A 17,612-nucleotide genomic window follows, 5' to 3' on the forward strand; every position below is an offset into this window, starting at 1 on the left:
ACCCAGCGTCTCATTCCAACCCCCCGCCCCCTGCAATAGGCGTCTATTTAATTGTGGTGGCTTTGCACAGTTTTTTGCCATTTTGTCCAAATAGTTTATTGTGTCGCTGTAGGCTGTTCCGCTTGTCAGAACAGAGACAGAAAGACTACGTATTTATTTTAAAACAAAAATAAAGTGACCATTTCTTTTCGTGTTCCTTTATGGTAAGTAGTAGCTAGTCGCTGTCAAATATTGCTAACAGTCAATTGTTTTAGCGTGTTAAAAATTAACTCGTACTCGACGTACTTCCCTATTGGCTGGGATGACGTGTCAATAAAGTTTATTCAAAGAAAATACAAATGCATGTATTAAACATATAATTGCATATTAGGTTAACATTATGCGATATTAAACACACTGAGGTTACTTTGTTTGTTTATGAATATTGAAAGGTGCCAGCGCACATAGCTGGCCAAGACTTCTTTGCGCTAGCAGGTTAGCTCGCTAAGCTAACCAGGAAGGACGAAGTGACAGCGGCGGTTTATTAGCGTCGCGCCCCCCTTCTCCCCTCCTCCTGCCTCGCTCCACTGTCGACTTCGGAGCACTTCCACCGTCCCCCGGGCGTCACTTTCCACAGACGTGTTTGCGTGCGCTCGCATGGGCAGAGGAGGAGTACACCGAAATCTTCCGAAAAGCCCACGCTCTCCGTCGTCTGTCGTGCCTCGTCTCTCTGTCAAGTTTTTAAAGCGAATTGAAGATGGCGACCAGCTCGGAGCGCAGTCCTCCTCCGTTCCCTGACTCCGGAGACGCCGCAGGCCGAGGCAGCGATGAAGACGACGGAGACGACCTCTTCATGAGTGTGGTACGGACGGTCCCAAACTTTTTCCCCACGACCGCTTGTGTCAGTCAGCTCACTCGGCTAACTGTCACTGACGGTTAGCCATAGCAATGCGTGGACGGTGGTGGTGGGGGCTGGGAAACCAGTCTCCACTTTTTTTGTTGTTTTAGAAAAAGGTTTTTACTCGCATCCACATGGTTGCCTAAAAGTGACACATTTTGCTTTGTTATGCGATGTTTACTTTAACGTGAACCCCTATGTGATTCTTTATTCCCTTAACTGAGACGTCGTCTTTTAATTGCCTGTGATCGTTTGGGTGCGAGTGGACGGACAAACATGTTGTGCATCGTTATTAATATTATTATATTTTGGGATGTGTTGGCTTTTGCGATTCTGAATAAGTGGTGGTTCCTAATTTGACTGAAGATTACAACAACAAAAAAGTGGCCCTAGCACACAAGGATGGAGCCATGTCTCCTGTCATGTGAGCGGGCGGTGGTCACGTGGTTAGAACCCGGATGTTTTCGCTTCAAAGTTCAAAAGGGGAAAAAAAGAAGACTGCAATTTGGGGAAAAGGCTGACTCTGCAGCTTTTGCACAAAACACACAGCAAATGTGCCAACTTGCTTCCCCCCCCTTACTGAGTGAGCCCTTTTTTTGGGGGGGGGGGCATCATTTGGAAGTAATTACATAATTAAACAATCACTTAAATGTTTTATCAACAGTCAATAAAGTGGATGACTAGTGTTGCAGTACGGATTGGAAGTTTATCGAGTCAGGTGAAGCTTTGTATAGCCCTTAATCACAAAAGAGCCTCAAAGCCTTCATAGGCCCACAGTTGACAAAGATAGGTGACATCCTCTGATCTAACTTGTACTGTGTAATTCCGCCACCCACTGGACTGGAGTAGAACATCATACACTGGATCATCCATCCACCCAAGCCATCCATTTTCTATAGCGCTTGTCTTCTTTAGGGTCCTGGGTGGGCCGGACCCAACCGCAGCTGACTTTGGGCGGGCGGCCGGGTCCCCCTTGACTGTTCGCCAGCCAATTGGAGGACACATAAAGACAAACAACCATTTATACTCGTGTTCATGGATGGTGTAGCATTGTCAGTGAGCCTACTGTGCATTATTTTTATTTTAGTTTATATATATTTTTGGGGAATGTGGGAGGATGAAGTTTGCAATTCTGCTCGTTTTCTTATTGTTAGGAATTTACATTGTTTAAATTATAATTAGGATTGATTAAAGATGAAAACAAAGAGGAAAAATGCAGAAATGTACATTCAACGCATGTTCTTAGCTGAGTGATATTTCTTCTTCGTTGCCAGAGCGACTCCTCACTTAGCGAGGTGCCGTCAGTCAGCCGGCCCAGTGACGATTTGACGACTCCTCCCAGTGACGCCACAAGCGACCCCGCGAGTGACCTCATCAGCAGCGGGTCGGGATCCAAAACGCTGAGCGACAATTTGACGACACCTCCCAGTGACGTCATGAGCGACGCGGTTGGCGGCAGCTCGGGATCTAAAACGCCGAGCGAGCCTTCCGACGAGTTTGATGACCTCACAGGCAACTGGATGAGTCCGGCCGTCTCGGTCGCTTCCAGATGTGAAGCGAGAGCCTCCAGTGAAAACCCTTTTAACGATGATTTCGTTGACATACTGGGAAGCGAAACTGAACCACAGCAACAGGAAGTTGAGGTCGGGGATGTAGGTGAAAGCTGGTCGGATGAGTGTGGTAACGCAAAAGAGGAAGTAAAAGAAACCGCACCGCTTTTAGATGTCAGTTTGTCAGTGGATCCCGAACCACAGCTATCTAGCAAAATAGTCGACCCTCTAGCGGACTTCTTTGACGATCCTCTCCCCGCTGCGGGCCAGAAGCAAAGCGCTGCCGCGGACCTGTTCGAAGACGAGGGCAGCGACTTGTTCGCCGACCCGCGGCAGATCAGATCCGCCAGGCCACCTCAGAAGATCCTCTTCGGCGAGCCTGATGAGGATCTCTTCGGGGAGCCGCTGGGCACCAAGAAGTACCCCGCTGCTGAAGAGCCGCAGGCCGAGCCTCTTGCAGACAAGTCCCCGAGCGGCGACGGCAAAGCGGGCCGGGGACCGCTGCTGGGGCGTAACCACGGCGACCTCTTCACAGAGGAAGCCGTCGCCCCCAGCAACAGCTCTCTCCTCAACTCCCGGACGAACGGGGTCCATGTGGAAGAAAGCTCCGATATATTTGCAGGTGAGTCCTCTAGTTTTGAAAAAAATAATTAAATAATATAAAAAAATCATGCCAATTATATATAATGAGCAACAATTAGTCGAAGATTTTTGCAATTTGCAGTTGGGCTAACGCCCGCAAATAGCAGTCCATTGCAGTTCACTTCAAAAATTAAAACTCATAAATAGATTGAATTCATGACACACTGAAATATTTCATGATTTTTTTGATTATATGATTTTCATGATTATAACTTCCAGCTTATAATGGAAAGCCACAATTATCCATCTCAAGAAACGTTTATTCTCAAGGACCACGTACAATTTTTTATTATTTTTTTAAGTGTATTTTTTTTAAATGGGACAGATAGGCCAGGTCATTTGTAGATCCATCCATTAATAAATTTTCTGTACCACTTATCCTCACTAGGGTCGCGGGTATACTGGACCCTATCCCAGCTAACTGCGGTCAGCAAATGGGATACACCCTGAACTGGTCGCCAGCCAATCGCAGGGCACATATAAACAAACAACCCTTCACACTCACATCCATACCTATGGACAATTTAGAGTCTTCAATTAGCCTACCGTGCATGTTTTTGGAATGGGGGAGGAAACCGTAGTACCCGGAGAAAACCCACACAGGCACGGGGAGAACATGCAAACTCCTCATAGGCGAGGCCGGATTTGAACCCGGGTCCTCAGAACTGTGAGGCGGATGTGCTAACCAGTTGGGCACTGTGCCGCCTCATTTGTAGATGAGGCAGAAAATTAAATAAGTGGATGTATAATTGTCCACTTTTAATAATAAATATACATTCAAATTTCCATCCATCCATTTTCTGAGCTGCTTCTCCTCACTAGGGTCACGGGCATGCTGGAGCCTATCCCAGCTATCATTAGGTAGGAGGCGGGGTATACCCTGAACTGGTTGCCAGCCAATCGCAGGGCACATACAGACAACCATTCGCACTCACATTCACACCTACGGGCAATTTAGAGTCTCCAATTAATGCATGTTTTTTGGGGTGTGGGAGGAAACCGGAGTGCCCGGAGAAAACCCACTCAGGCACGGGGAGAATATTCAAACTCCACACAGGCGGGGCCGGGGATTGAACCCCAGTCTTCAGAACTGTGAGGCAGACGCTCTAACCAGTATCACCGTGCCGCCACATTCAAATAAAAAAAAAAATAATTACTTATAACCAAGCAATGATGTAAAAACAAATCTTAAATGTACGTGTGAAAGGGATATTTCACCTTTTACCGTAAATCAATTAACCAATTATTAAATAAGATAAATTAATATTTTACATTTATTTCTTAATTTATTTGGATAATAAAATAATTATTATTTTCCAATTTTATAATTGATACTCTATTAAATGACTACAAAAATATTAAATGTATATTTAAAATCATTTATTTCAAATAAATGAATTAGCCATTTGACTAAAATATTACTCAAATAAAGAAGCAACTTTGGGGAGAAAAACTGTTAAATTAATATAACAAATATAACAGGACTTTTGATAGATAGATGATAGATGTTTGGCAGCCAGATTAAAGAATTGAGCGGGTCTTACGTCCACTGCCGGTCTAAATATACAACTCTGCTGTATATGGAGAGAATGTGACTTGAGTAAAGTAATAACTGTAAGAAAAGATGAACTCAAGTATTTGTATTTCCTCTTCTCACAGAAGCTACAGTGGAGCTGTCTCTCGACAGTCCGCGCAGCGAGAGGAAGGACGCCACCGTCGCCAAACCTTCCTCGTCGGCTCCCGCCGTGCCAAGCGCCGCCAGTGTGGCCAAGCCTCCGCCGGCTGCGCTGGAGGAAGTAAGTGACTGCTGTTTGGTCAACATGGCTGACCTGCAGTTTCAGTTCAGTTTGACACGCACAGCGGTTCCTTATTTTAGGAGATGAATTTGCCCCTGACCAAGCTTGTAAATCAATTTGCTAGTATATCAAATAATGTTTCACCATTGAAGTCATTTTAAATGCCACTGACCCAGACCCCAAAATAAAAAAACATCACAATTTAATTGTTAGGTGTTTGTCCATCCATCCATCCATTCTCTACCGCTTATCCGGGTCGGGTCACGGGGGCAGTAGCTTCAGCAGGGACGCCCAGACTTCCCTCTCCCCAGCCACTTCATCCAGCTCTTCCGGGGGGATCCCGAGGCGTTCCCAGGCCAGCCGAAGGATGTAGTCTCTCCAGCGCGTCCTGGGTCGTCCCCGGGGTCTCCTCCCGGTGGGACATGCCCGGAACACCTCACCAGGGAGGCGTCCGGGAGGCATCCGAATCAGATGCCCCAGCCACCTCATCTGGCTCCTCTCAATGCGGAGGAGCAGCGGCTCTACTCTGAGATCCTCCCGGATGACCGAGCTTCTCACCCTATCTCTAAGGGAGAGCCCGGACACCCTGCGGAGGAAACTCATTTCGGCCGCTTGTATCCGGGATCTTGTTCTTTCGGTCACGACCCACAGCTCATGACCATAGGTGAGGGTAGGAACGAAGATCGACCGGTAAATTGAGAGCTTCGCCTTTCGGCTTAGCTCTTTCTTTACCACAACGGACCGATACAAAGTCCGCATCACTGCAGACGCTGCACCGATCCGCCTGTCGATCTCCCGTTCCATTCTTCCCTCACTCGTGAACAAGACCCCAAGATACTTGAATTCCTCCACTTGGGGCAGGATCTCATCCCCGACCTGGAGATGGCATGCCACCCTTTCCCGACTGAGGACCATGGTCTCAGATTTGGAGGCGCTGATTCTCATCCCAGCCGCTTCACACTCGGCTGCGAACTGCTCCAATGAGAGTTGGAGGTCACGGCTTGATGAAGCCAACAGAACCACATCATCTGCAAAAAGCAGAGATGCAATACTGAGGCCACCAAACCGGACCCCCTCTACGCCTCGGCTGCGCCTAGAAATTCTGTCCATAAAAGTTATGAACAGAATCGGCGACAAAGGGCAGCCTTGGCGGAGTCCAACCCTCACCGGGAACGAGTCCGACTTACTGCCGGATATGCGGACCAAACTCTGACTCCGGTCGTACAGGGACCGAACAGCCCGTATCAGGGGGTTCGGTACCCCATACTCCCGAAGCACTCTCCACAGGACTCCCCGAGGGACACGGTCGAACGCCTTCTCCCAAGTCCACAAAACACATGTAGACTGGTTGGGCGAACTCCCATGCACCCTCGAGGACCCTGCCGAGGGTGTAGAGCTGGTCCACTGTTCCACGGCCAGGACGAAAACCACACTGCTCCTCCTGAATCTGAGATTCGACTTCCCGACGGACCCTCCTCTCCAGCACCCCTGAATAGACCTTACCAGGGAGGCTGAGCAGTGTGATCCCCCTGTAGTTGGAACACACCCTCCGGTCCCCCTTCTTAAAAAGGTTAGGTGTTTGTAATAGAGAAAATGTGTACTGTTTTGTAGGGCAAAAAACAATGCAAAGAAAATAATTACCCCCCGAGATTAACATTTCCGTTGTATTGAAATTTTGAAAAACTTGATTTACTGCAGAAAATTTAAGGGAGCTATTTATTTGTTTGTTTGTGTGTTCATTCATTTATTCAGTCCTATTGATTTATTTAGCTAACTCTATACGAGTTGCCGCTGACCCTGAGAACTTGTTTCATTTTTTGTTTTTGTTTGAACTTAAAACAAAGATAAGTGAAAGATTAGGATTTCTGTTATATTGAAATTTTGGAAAACTTGATTTACTGCATAAAACTTTAGGGAGCTGTTTGTTCATTTAATTTTTTCATTTAACTTTCTAAAACATGTTACACATCTGAAAAGCTATTTGATAATCATATGCTTTGAGGCATTTAAACAAAGTTAAGTTTTTATTATTCAAACGTTTAACGGCAATATTTTCCTTTTAACTTAATAAATATCGCCTCCTTGACTACTAATAAGCGGTATTGGCCCTGGGGGGTGGGGGGGGAATCGTCCTATTTCTACTCGTCAAGTGAAGGTACCACTGTATCACAGCTTGTTCTGTTATGGCCAAAATCCATTAAGAACTTCCATAGAAAAATATGTGACGTTTCCCCTTCTCTTCATCACTTATTGCAGCTGGAAGAAGAGGAGGAGTCAGAGCTTGAAGACAAATTTGACATCACCATCTCTATTACCGACCCAGAAAAAATAGGTGAGACTTAGCCAGCATTATCCCATAAATTCAATTAACATGAACACCTGTTATGAATTTAAGTTCCATCTTAGAGAACGGCAAGTTGTGCCAAAAATACTAAAACATTAAACAGTGGGACATCATGTGCATTCAAGTTTAGAAAAGATCCAAATAAGTTCACCTCTAAAGGCTATAGTGCCTTTTAGGTACATTCTGAAATTTCACCCAGAAGCCCCAAATCCTTAACTTTGTGTGAGCAGTGTAAATATATAATATATATTGTCTGACGCATCTGATGTTTGTAAATATTTAACATCAATACCCTTTAAATGTTTTTCAGGGGATGGAATGACCGCCTACATGGCCTACAAAGTGTCCACTCGGGTAAAGCTGTGCAAATGTGTCACACGTATTGTTCGTATGTAAAGGATAAAAGTGTTTTAAATAATCTATTTTTTTTAAAATGTTTCAGACCACGTTGTCCATGTTCTGCAACAAGACGTTCACGGTGCGCCGACGCTTCAGTGACTTCCTGGGCCTGTACGAGAAGCTCTCTGAGAAGCACGCACCCAATGGCTTGATCGTGCCCCCTCCGCCGGAGAAGAGCATCCTGGGTAGGCGGAGCTTCAGCGGACCACGCCGCCGGTGCCGTCGTGGGTTCGTCTCACGTTGTTGTCGATGTGTCGCAGGTATGACCAAGGTGAAGGTGGGAAAGGAGGACTCGTCGTCCGCGGACTTTGTCGAGAGAAGAAGAGGCGCCCTGGAGAGGTGAGAGGTGCACCTCAGTGGTCGGACGTTGGTCGACTTTCGAAACAATATTTCTCTGTGAGATCAGAAAATCTTTGCTGACTGTTTTAAGTATCACGATTAAGTGTCATGCATATAGTACAACGTACCACTGTACTTTCTTTAATGATGAATGTGGGATATTTTTTTTTTCCCATAGTAACACATTTACTTAAGTGTTAAACAATAATCACATAACTCTACCTTTTGACCACAAATGACGACGACGTAGTGTCTAGTGCGAGAAGCTAACAAATGGTACAGTCTACATCTTTACTCTGGACTGGCAGTTCTGAGGGGGGCAGTGCCCACCTAAAACTTCGCTTGCCCCCCCCCAACTAGGGCCCCTCTGACAAAACCCATGCCCATAACTCATGCTCACGTTGCACATTATGACACTTTGTCCAAAGTTTATACAAGGTTAAAACCCTATTTTGTGTGAAAATGTTGGTTGAACTTCAACTTTGAGCCCTCTTCTCCTGGTTTGAACAGGTATCTTCAGAGGGTGGTCACTCATCCTTCGCTTCTCCAAGACCCCGACGTGCGAGAGTTCCTGGAGAGAGAAGAAGTAAGACCAACCAAATGGTTTATCCAGAGCAGCTTTTGCGGGTCGGTCTGGACAAGCGGTGAGCCGCTATTAGGATTTCCTTGTAACGGGTGCGTAACTGTGTGTTCAGTTGCCCAGAGCTGTGAGCACGCAGGCTCTAAGTGGCGCCGGATTCTTGAAAATGATCAACAAGGCGACGGACGCCGTCAGCAAAATGACCATCAAGATGAACGAGTCCGACGTGGTGAGTTCGGAGGCCTTTTACACTCATCTTTGTCTGGCCTGTCGCGTCATTGATTGGTCAGAAAGAGTTTGTTTTCCTTTATTTGCTCGTATTGTTACTTCTCATGATACAAGAATTGTACAATTGGACATTTAAAAATATATATAAATATTACGAAATAATTTTTTTTTTTAATTCACCTACAGTATTTCAATTCTTTTCAATTATTATCGTGTCAATAATCTTGTCGGCCAATCAGTGGATAGTATTGTGTTTAGATCCGCTCCACCAACATGTTTTTGTGCCGCAGTGGTTCGAGGAGAAGCTGCAGGAGGTGGAGTCAGCAGACCAACAGTTCAGGAAGCTCCACGCGCTGGTGGAGTCGCTTGTCATCCACAGGAAAGGTAACGTGACATGCCACCCGCTTCATAATGTTTGTAAACATTGTACTTGCGGTGAAACAATGACAAAAGGAATATTACATTACTTATCGACCGATTTACGCTACAACTTGTGGTTAGGATTTTAAATTTATATTTGTGACACCAGTCCTGGAATTGGTGCAATCTTGAGCTTTTGCCACCCGGAAGTAGGTGTAACGTCACTGTTAAAAGGTCTCTACGGTGGCTCTAACCGCCTTCCGACCCGTCACTGCCAGAGCTTTCCATGAACACGGCGAGCTTCGCCAAGAGCGCCGCCATGCTGGGCAGCGCGGAGGACAACACGGCGCTGTCCCGGGCCCTCTCGCAATTGGCTGAGGTGGAGGACAAGATGGAGCAGCTGCACCAGGACCAGGCGGCCAACGACACCTTCTGCTTCGCCGAGCTCATTGCCGATTTCATCCGACTGCTCGGTGCCGTCAGGGTATGCTGTCCTTCCCAGCATGCTTTCTATCCCAAACACAAAAAACACTTTCAGAATTTTTTTTTGTCAGAATTGCAATTGACACAGTATGCGCGTACGGCCTCTCTATGCCTGTACCATGTGTAAAATGAAACTGGGCCCGTGTGCGCAGGGCTCATTCGACCATCGCATGAAGGCGTGGCAGCGCTGGCAGGACGCGCAGAGCACGCTGCAGAAGAAGCGTGAGACCGAGGCCAAACTCCAGTGGGCCAACAAGCCCGACAAGCTGCAGCTGACCAAAGAGGAGATCGCAGAGGTAACGCGCACATCTCTTCTTTACACTCTACTTGGGCTGCAACTAACCATGATTTTCATAATCGAGTAATCGGTCCATTATTTTTTCAATTCATTAATGAATCATATTTTTTTACATTTTTATTTGCATCCCTTTATTCCAAAAAAGGACACTTAAAATTGGCAGTCCACAAAAGTGCACAAACATTTGCTCCATGAATAAAGATTTTGTTATAAATATTTATTTTAAAAAAATAAAATAAATAAATGTTACTGTCAAACAGCTTTACAATAGGCCATGGACCAACACACAAAAACATACAAATGTATGATATAGCCTAGAATTTCTGCCAAATATTTTTTTAAGTGCTGTCAGATTTCGCTTATCCGCAGGACTAATCGGGAAAAATGTCCTGACCGACTCTCCGTTTAAAGGGTCAAACTCCCCCCTTTTTCCTTTACCGGCTCTAACGCCGTATGAGCAAGGAGATGAGGAGCTGTTAAGCCGATGTAGAGATGAATTCGCCTAGGTGTGCTTACTGCCTTTAATTTTACAGAGCCAATCCGATCTGCCTTCACTTATCACCCCTTGATGAGTAACCACACCGAGTGAAAGGGTAATATAGTAAATGCTCTGTTTTTACAGCAGTTTCATCCCTTTATAAATCGATTGCATTTGTTAAAGACCTAGTAAATTTAACAGTCCTTGTTAGAACCGTACGGATTTGTTTTATTGTTAAGCCGAAGTAATATAAATGAGTTAAGTTTTGGAATGGAGTTACTATCCGATATTATGGGTATCGTCGACGTTCAATCACTTATAAGAGGTTGAGTGTTAAAAATGAGATAACTTCTCATTATAAGAATGACAAAGATAGAATAGAATTAAAGCAAAGTTTTTATTTCAGTGATTACTTAAGGTTAAAATGATAATATGACAGAAAGGGTTTATAATATAAAAAATCAATAATAATAATAATAACAAAAATTAGAAAGAAATAGAAGAAGTTAAAAATAATGTATCATAAAACAAGTATTGCCTTTTGAGTGAGCCTTAAGGAGTGATCAAGTCCTACAGAGCCGTGATGCCGAATTAATAATAAGATAATTTGGAATATAAGAAACCTGGACAGCTGACTAGCTCTCTTCCCCTTTTTCACGCAACACCAATAGCGGTTCTATTAGTTACCTTATTATAATAATATTGTAGTCTTACCCAATTTAAGGAGGAATATTCAAAAATGAGTCACTATCCAAGTAGCTTGATAAATCCCTCCGGCCAGCGTGTCCCTTAGTATTGCGAAAGAAAAGAGCGTGTGTCTCCCTGTCCTGGTCAGGATAGGAAGCCCCGCTCCTCCCTCGTATGAGGCTTTTAAAACCTTGGTTTTCTTAGAAACTCCCTTTTTCTAAAATATGACATCAGCGTTGTCCTGACCTGACCTCCTATTTTTACTCTCAGCGTGTCCTTATTTTGACCTGAGCGGGAAGCACCTGTTTTTCCCTCAAAATGGCGTCAGTGTTATCCTGACCTGACCTCTTATTTGCTCACTCAAATAGGCTTCTTTTTGGTAAATATATCCATTTCCAAGCATATTTCATATGTCTTGACTTCAACCAATACATTTCATCTCATCATGTTAAGTTCTAAGCAATTCAGCATTACATTAGTATATTGTAAAATCCAAATAAAGGTATATACTTCCATGTGAATACAAATCTCTCATGCATTCAACAGGTTCAATCATCCTTATGTGATATATCATGTGTTATTGTTGTCTGAGAGAGACAATTCCACACAGGTTACAGTTCGTACACAAAAGCCGTTACAAAGCATTATTCCTTTAGTATATCAAAAGTAAACATAGTAAATAGCCTATCCAGGCCTGATGTACATTTTATCAATGATTCCTAATTGTACATCCAAGTTTATAACATCAAAGAGAACATCAAAATCATCTCAAGGATATAAAATCAAATAATGGTTATAAGTGGTTGACTTTCGTATGTGTTTGTTTACCATAATACGGGGTTTAATAGGTGTAGGACATGTAACATCTTTGCTTGAACTGGCGACTCATAATTCTACCTTGGATTGGCGACCTCTGGTGGTTAAGCCAGGGATTGCAAACTGGGGCTGACGCCTAATCATGATCACAATTTGGTTTGGCGACCCTTGGTGGTTAAACTAGAAATTGCAAACTGGGGCTAAGCTCAACCATATGATCCCAGCTACATAAGCCAATTACTATCTTTGTTCCATTCCATCCATGCTTCATGTGGCTTCGGCCGCCTACTTGACAGTGCACAATAATGTGTTTTGTGCTGTTTAAAAGGGACCTGAGCTGTCAGAAATAAATAATAAAGAAAAACGACCAACTGTAGAACATATACATTACAGATATACTAAAAAATGAACAATTACCTGCAAAATTACTTTGTAACAAGTTATTCTGCCATGTCTGAACGCATACACACAGGTAATATAACAATACTCACAGTAATATAACAGTACTCACGGGCATATCCATCCATCCATCCATTTTCTGAGCCGCTTCTCCTCACTAGGGTCGCGGGCGTGCTGGAGCCTATCCCAGCTGTCATCGGGCAGGAGGCGGGGTACACCCTGAACTGGTTGCCAGCCAATCGCAGGGCACATAGAAACAAACAACCATTCGCACTCACAGTTATGCCTACGGGCAATTTAGAGTCTCCAATTAATGCATGTTTTTGGGATGTGGGAGGAAACCGGAGTGCCCGGAGAAAACCCACGCAGGCACGGGGAGAACATGCAAACTCCACACAGGCGGGGACGGGGATTGAACCCCGCACCTCAGAACTGTGAGGCTGACGCTCTAACCAGTCGGCCACCGTGCCGCTTCACGGGCATATATTCTTCCTAATCTGTGAAAAATGAGTTATTTGAGTTGAGTTGAGTCGTGACTTTCTTCTGGTCTGAGGCCTCTGGTGAAGTTATTTCCATGCGTGCACCACACTGCCCCCAAAAGGCCGAAGAGTGCACAGCAGGAACAGCTCAATCTTTTAGTCAGAGTTGGGCAACAAGGCACACGGATGGTGACTGACCTAATAATCTTGCGCACCGCGGCGAATCGATAATGAAATTGTTTGCCAACGCTTTTAATTATCGAATTGTATCAATTTTATCGATCCGTTTTTGCAGCCCTACATTTGACAACAGCGCTTCAAAGTTAAATACAACTGAACTGTGCTGGCGCATGTGTTTCTCTCTTGTAATCCCCAGTGGGAGGCCAAAGTGACGCAGTACGAGCGAGACTTTGACAGAGTGTCAGCCACCGTGCGCAAGGAAGTGATCCGCTTTGAGGTACCCGTATTTGACGCGAGTTCACACTGGGCAACTGAACCAACGCAATCTTGATTAGTATCAAACTTTAAGTGTTTTTATTTGTATTTTTATTTTACAGAAAGAAAAGGCGAGGAATTTCAAAAGACAGATCATAAAATATCTGGAGAATCTGCTCAAGTCCCAGCAACAGGTGAGTGTAATATCTGGCCAAACATTTTGCAATGGGTTGCAGGTATACAATTTATTACTTTTTTTGACTAAATACATTTGAAAAAGTAATAAAACATCTAAAAACATACAATGATAAAAATAAATCCTCTAAAGTCCCGTTGGGTTTTTAGAAATGTATATATTTTTTTTAAATCAACAATACAATAAACTCCAAGACAACTTATAATTTAAAAACACAATTTTCCCCAATACGACTTGTAATGTGGCTCAATATGCAGGTAAGGCATTCATGGGCTACATATACTCCCTTACCTTTGCTTTTAAAATGAAAAAAAAAAAAGTTAAATATTTGTTAAAATACCAGTTTCAGACTCCGTATGTAGGTGGTCTTCGGATGCCTGTTCGCACTCCCTATCTGGGCTCTTTTTTTGTTTTAGTTTTTGTTTTTAACCAAGCTAGTATAAATACTTAAACACTCCCAAGTCTGCTCCTTTTATTTAATATATAAATTGATCATAGAACTAAAGTCATTAGAATTTTCCCCAGGAGTACTCTGAATGGCGCCTGATGTATTGTTTCTGTTGCATAAACCTGCAGGGCTTGTTCACATATTCCTGTATGCACCCCTTATGTCTCCTTTAAAAAAAAGTTAAATCAAGTACAAAATGAAAATTCAAATGAATATCCTGTGAGTTTCCCTGAGACAATTTAAAGGTGGCTCAGTATGTGCGTATGGCCTCCATGTGGCTGTATGCACTCCCTGCAGCTGCTCCATTTAAAGAGAGAGAGAAAAAAAAAACTTTTGAATCCTTTCAATTTCCCCCAAAGTAACTCATAATGTAGCTCACTATGTGGGTGCGGAACGCATGCACTCCCTACGTCTTTTGTTGTTGTTGTTGTTGTTAAATAATGTTACAGTGGACCCCGCACATTCACTTCTTTGCTGAATGTTTTTTTTTGTGTGGGGGCTTTCTAATCTCTCAGCAATTTTTTTTTACATTGTTTTTTTCTTTTTTTGTGTAGAAATAAGCCTGATTTATTTTTTTATTTGATTTTTTATTTTATTTATTAATTGCAATTATAATAGTCGTCAATTATCAGCGTATTTGCGCTAATCGCAGTCCGGCACTGTCCCATCTCCCACAAATAGCCAGTGGTCCACTGTATTAAAATGTATTTTTCTAATACTGCGAATTTCCTCCAAACAACTCATAATGTATCTCAGTATGTGGATGCCACGTGCCCGTATGCCCTCCCTACTACGTCTGGCCATGCTCCCCGTTCTCTTCCAAGAACTTTTTGACTCAAGTCCAGTTTGTTAATCATGTGATCTCTCCTGTGTGTGTGTGTGTGTGTGTGTGTGTGTGTGTGTGTCTCCAGCTGATCAAGTACTGGGAGGCCTTCTTACCCGAAGCGAAAGCTATCGCCTGAGTGGGGGGGCTTCTCTACTTGGCCTTTTCTTTTTTGTCCTTTTGGCTCACGTTTGACCTCTCGCCTTTAAAACCAAGAGAGGACGTGTGCGCATTGTTGTAAAAAAAAAGTTTACAATCAACCCTTTTCTAAATCAACCTTTAGCTCTTTATAGCTATATTTCCCTATCATGTAACCTTCCGCAAATATTTTCTTATAAAACAAAGAAGGCGCGCGACCCGTTTATTCAGGGTTTGTCGTTCACAGCACGTAGCCCTCTGGCTAAACGACTCAAAAGGGATAAAGCCGAAATTTTGTTTGGATTTAAAAATAAATAAATAAATAAATAAAGTACTTCAATACCAGCTGTCTTGGGTTAAACGTGTTTTTGATGCTGCGATGGGCGAAGAGCCATTAGAATCGCGGGGACGTGCACACAATCGCCTCGTACGTTTGACGTCACTTGTATATTAAAAAAAATACGAATAACAAAAATCACTTCACATATCTGTGCCTTCTATAAACGGACGCGATGAGACACTTTCGGGCGATGAGACACTTTCGGGCAACGTTACGAATGACGAAGTTTTTTTTCATAGTGCATATTAGTTTAAGGCATTTTCCTCATCTACTGTACGAAGGAGTATTTGGATTACACTACAGCGGGAAAAATATCGGATTAAAAGTCATACAATATTTGCAATTGCTACGAATGTTACTGGTTGATAAGACCTAATTATTTCACATGCGAAGACATGGAAATCACAACTTAACTGGTTGTAAAGTTTACGTTTTTTTTTTTTTTTGTTGTTGTTTTTGAGGGGGTTTGGTAGTAACCAACCTTATGAACAAAGAAAGGTTTGTGTTATTTCTCTGCATTTGCATTTATTGCATTGACACTAAAATGAAAAGAGCCGTGAAAATGTTATGAACAATACTGGTTCACGACGCAACAAACACAACAAAAGTATTGATGGTAATATTTGTGGTGGGGTCGTGGTTCTCTGAGTTTTACCTGCTTTGCAAGCAGCAACTCTTACAAACAACAACAAAAAAGCACGTGATTTTTGTGTTCTATTTTTCGGATTACATTAAAACAAAACAAAAAATGTTGGTGTAGAGTCACAGAGAATTGTTACAAACATTACTGGTTGACCACACAACAATAGTAAAAATTTTACATGCAAACATTGAAATTACAACGTGACTTCATTTATTGGTAAATAATTTTTTTGTTTCTGTTAATTTCATCTGTCTTGCTAGCAACAAACATTACGAACAAGCTTACGTTTTCTTTTTCATTAGCATCTTTTTTTTTTCTTCTGTTGCCTGAAGGTGTATTTGGATTACGCTTAACATGACAAAAATCGATAAAGTAAAAAGGGTTGCGTAGATCTAATTGTTACGAACGTTACTGCTTGACACCCACATTTCACCCACAAAAAATCGAAACTACGACTTCACTCATTTATTGTAAAATGTATTAAAAAAAAATTGTTGCTGTGAATTTCTCTTTGCTAGCAGCAAACATTACGAACAAAGGAGTTTTGTTTTTTTTAGTGCATGATTTCCTTTATCCTTTTTCAAATTACACAAACAAAATCTGATTAATAGCTCGTACAAAATTTTGAAATAACATAGTTACAAATTAAATAAACTATTTCACCCCCAAAAAAAATGAAAATTACAAATTAACTCATCTTTAAAAAAATTCTAAATTGTACTCTTTTGGATTTCTATTTTTTGGGGGGTAAAATGCCGTCCTTATTTTACTGTATTTAATATACTTGTTCTTTTGTGTTTATTTTTCTTGTAAAATTATGACTTTATATTCAAAATATAATTTTTTTTTTTTTTTTTTTTTTTAACCCCTCTTGTATTTTTGGCATTTTGCCCATAACAGCCCTTTTATTTTCATAAGACTTATCGTGGCCCAAATATTCCTTAGTACTTGTGGACAAAATATAACAAACATGAGTAATGTTAACTGTCAAACAAGCATTTTGTTGTTGTTGTTCAAAGCAACGTAAAGTGTCATGACATACTGTTGAGAAGGAATCTTGCTGTACAATCAAGTGTGCGTCGCGGCTAACATCCAGAAACATCCTGACACTGAAAATATATTCAACGTATAGATATATTTACATGTTAAAATGTTTTTTTATGTATATATATATATATATATATATATAATAAAATGTTCCTTTGCAAGTCTCATCTATCATGAATTAAGTCGGACATTAACTAAATAAAATTAAGTGAAGAAAATGTTTAATAGCTTTAATTTTAACATTTGACCATGATGCTACGCTATGCAATTCTTTAATGACAACTTTTCACCTAATAGGTTAAATCACTGCAATGTGAAATGTGGGCGCTGAATGAAAAGCGATATCGTAGCAGGAAAAGAAATGTCACCAATGTACACCTGTGTCATGGAAATTGCCTTGGAAAAGAAATCAAATAAAAGTTGCACTGTTTACACTTGGATATTTCATTAACGTGCCTCCCCTGTGTCATTTTTTTTTCTTTTCTTTCTTGATTAAACCCAGCTTGCAAGGTAATGAAGAAAGTTGAAAGATTGAATTTTTTTAAATGGAAAAAAAAATTTCACAAAAGTTAAATGTCACACTTTTTATATATTTTTTAACTGTCAACAAAAATTGATCATATGCCCCATTTTATTTTTTTCAAAATTGTAAATGTTGAATGTGTCGCTTTTGTTTTTTTCCTTTTTTTCCCTTTATAATTTTAAATAAATTTGAATGTAACGAGATTGCATATTTTTTTATTTCAACATTTTGTTACAAGAAATACATTTTATTTAAAATTGTAAT

At 41.9% G+C, this 17,612-nt stretch overlaps 1 protein-coding gene across 1 annotated transcript; it reads left to right on the top strand.

The window, feature by feature from the left end:
* The first annotated feature begins 64 nt into the window (after positions 1-64).
* snx1a (sorting nexin 1a) lies at positions 65-17,257 on the top strand. The gene is made up of 16 exons (XM_061773405.1): positions 65-203; positions 432-841; positions 2,152-3,049; positions 4,729-4,865; positions 7,122-7,197; positions 7,520-7,563; positions 7,652-7,793; positions 7,869-7,947; positions 8,458-8,533; positions 8,643-8,756; positions 9,046-9,139; positions 9,394-9,599; positions 9,751-9,894; positions 13,132-13,212; positions 13,313-13,384; positions 14,746-17,257. Exons 2-16 carry the CDS (start codon positions 737-739, stop codon positions 14,794-14,796), a joined length of 2,319 nt encoding a protein of 772 aa, XP_061629389.1. The 5' UTR covers positions 65-203; positions 432-736; the 3' UTR covers positions 14,797-17,257.
* Positions 17,258-17,612: the final 355 nt, after the last annotated feature.

This window comes from Phyllopteryx taeniolatus, chromosome 5 (genome assembly GCF_024500385.1).
Source record: "Phyllopteryx taeniolatus isolate TA_2022b chromosome 5, UOR_Ptae_1.2, whole genome shotgun sequence".
NCBI lineage: Eukaryota > Metazoa > Chordata > Actinopteri > Syngnathiformes > Syngnathidae > Phyllopteryx > Phyllopteryx taeniolatus.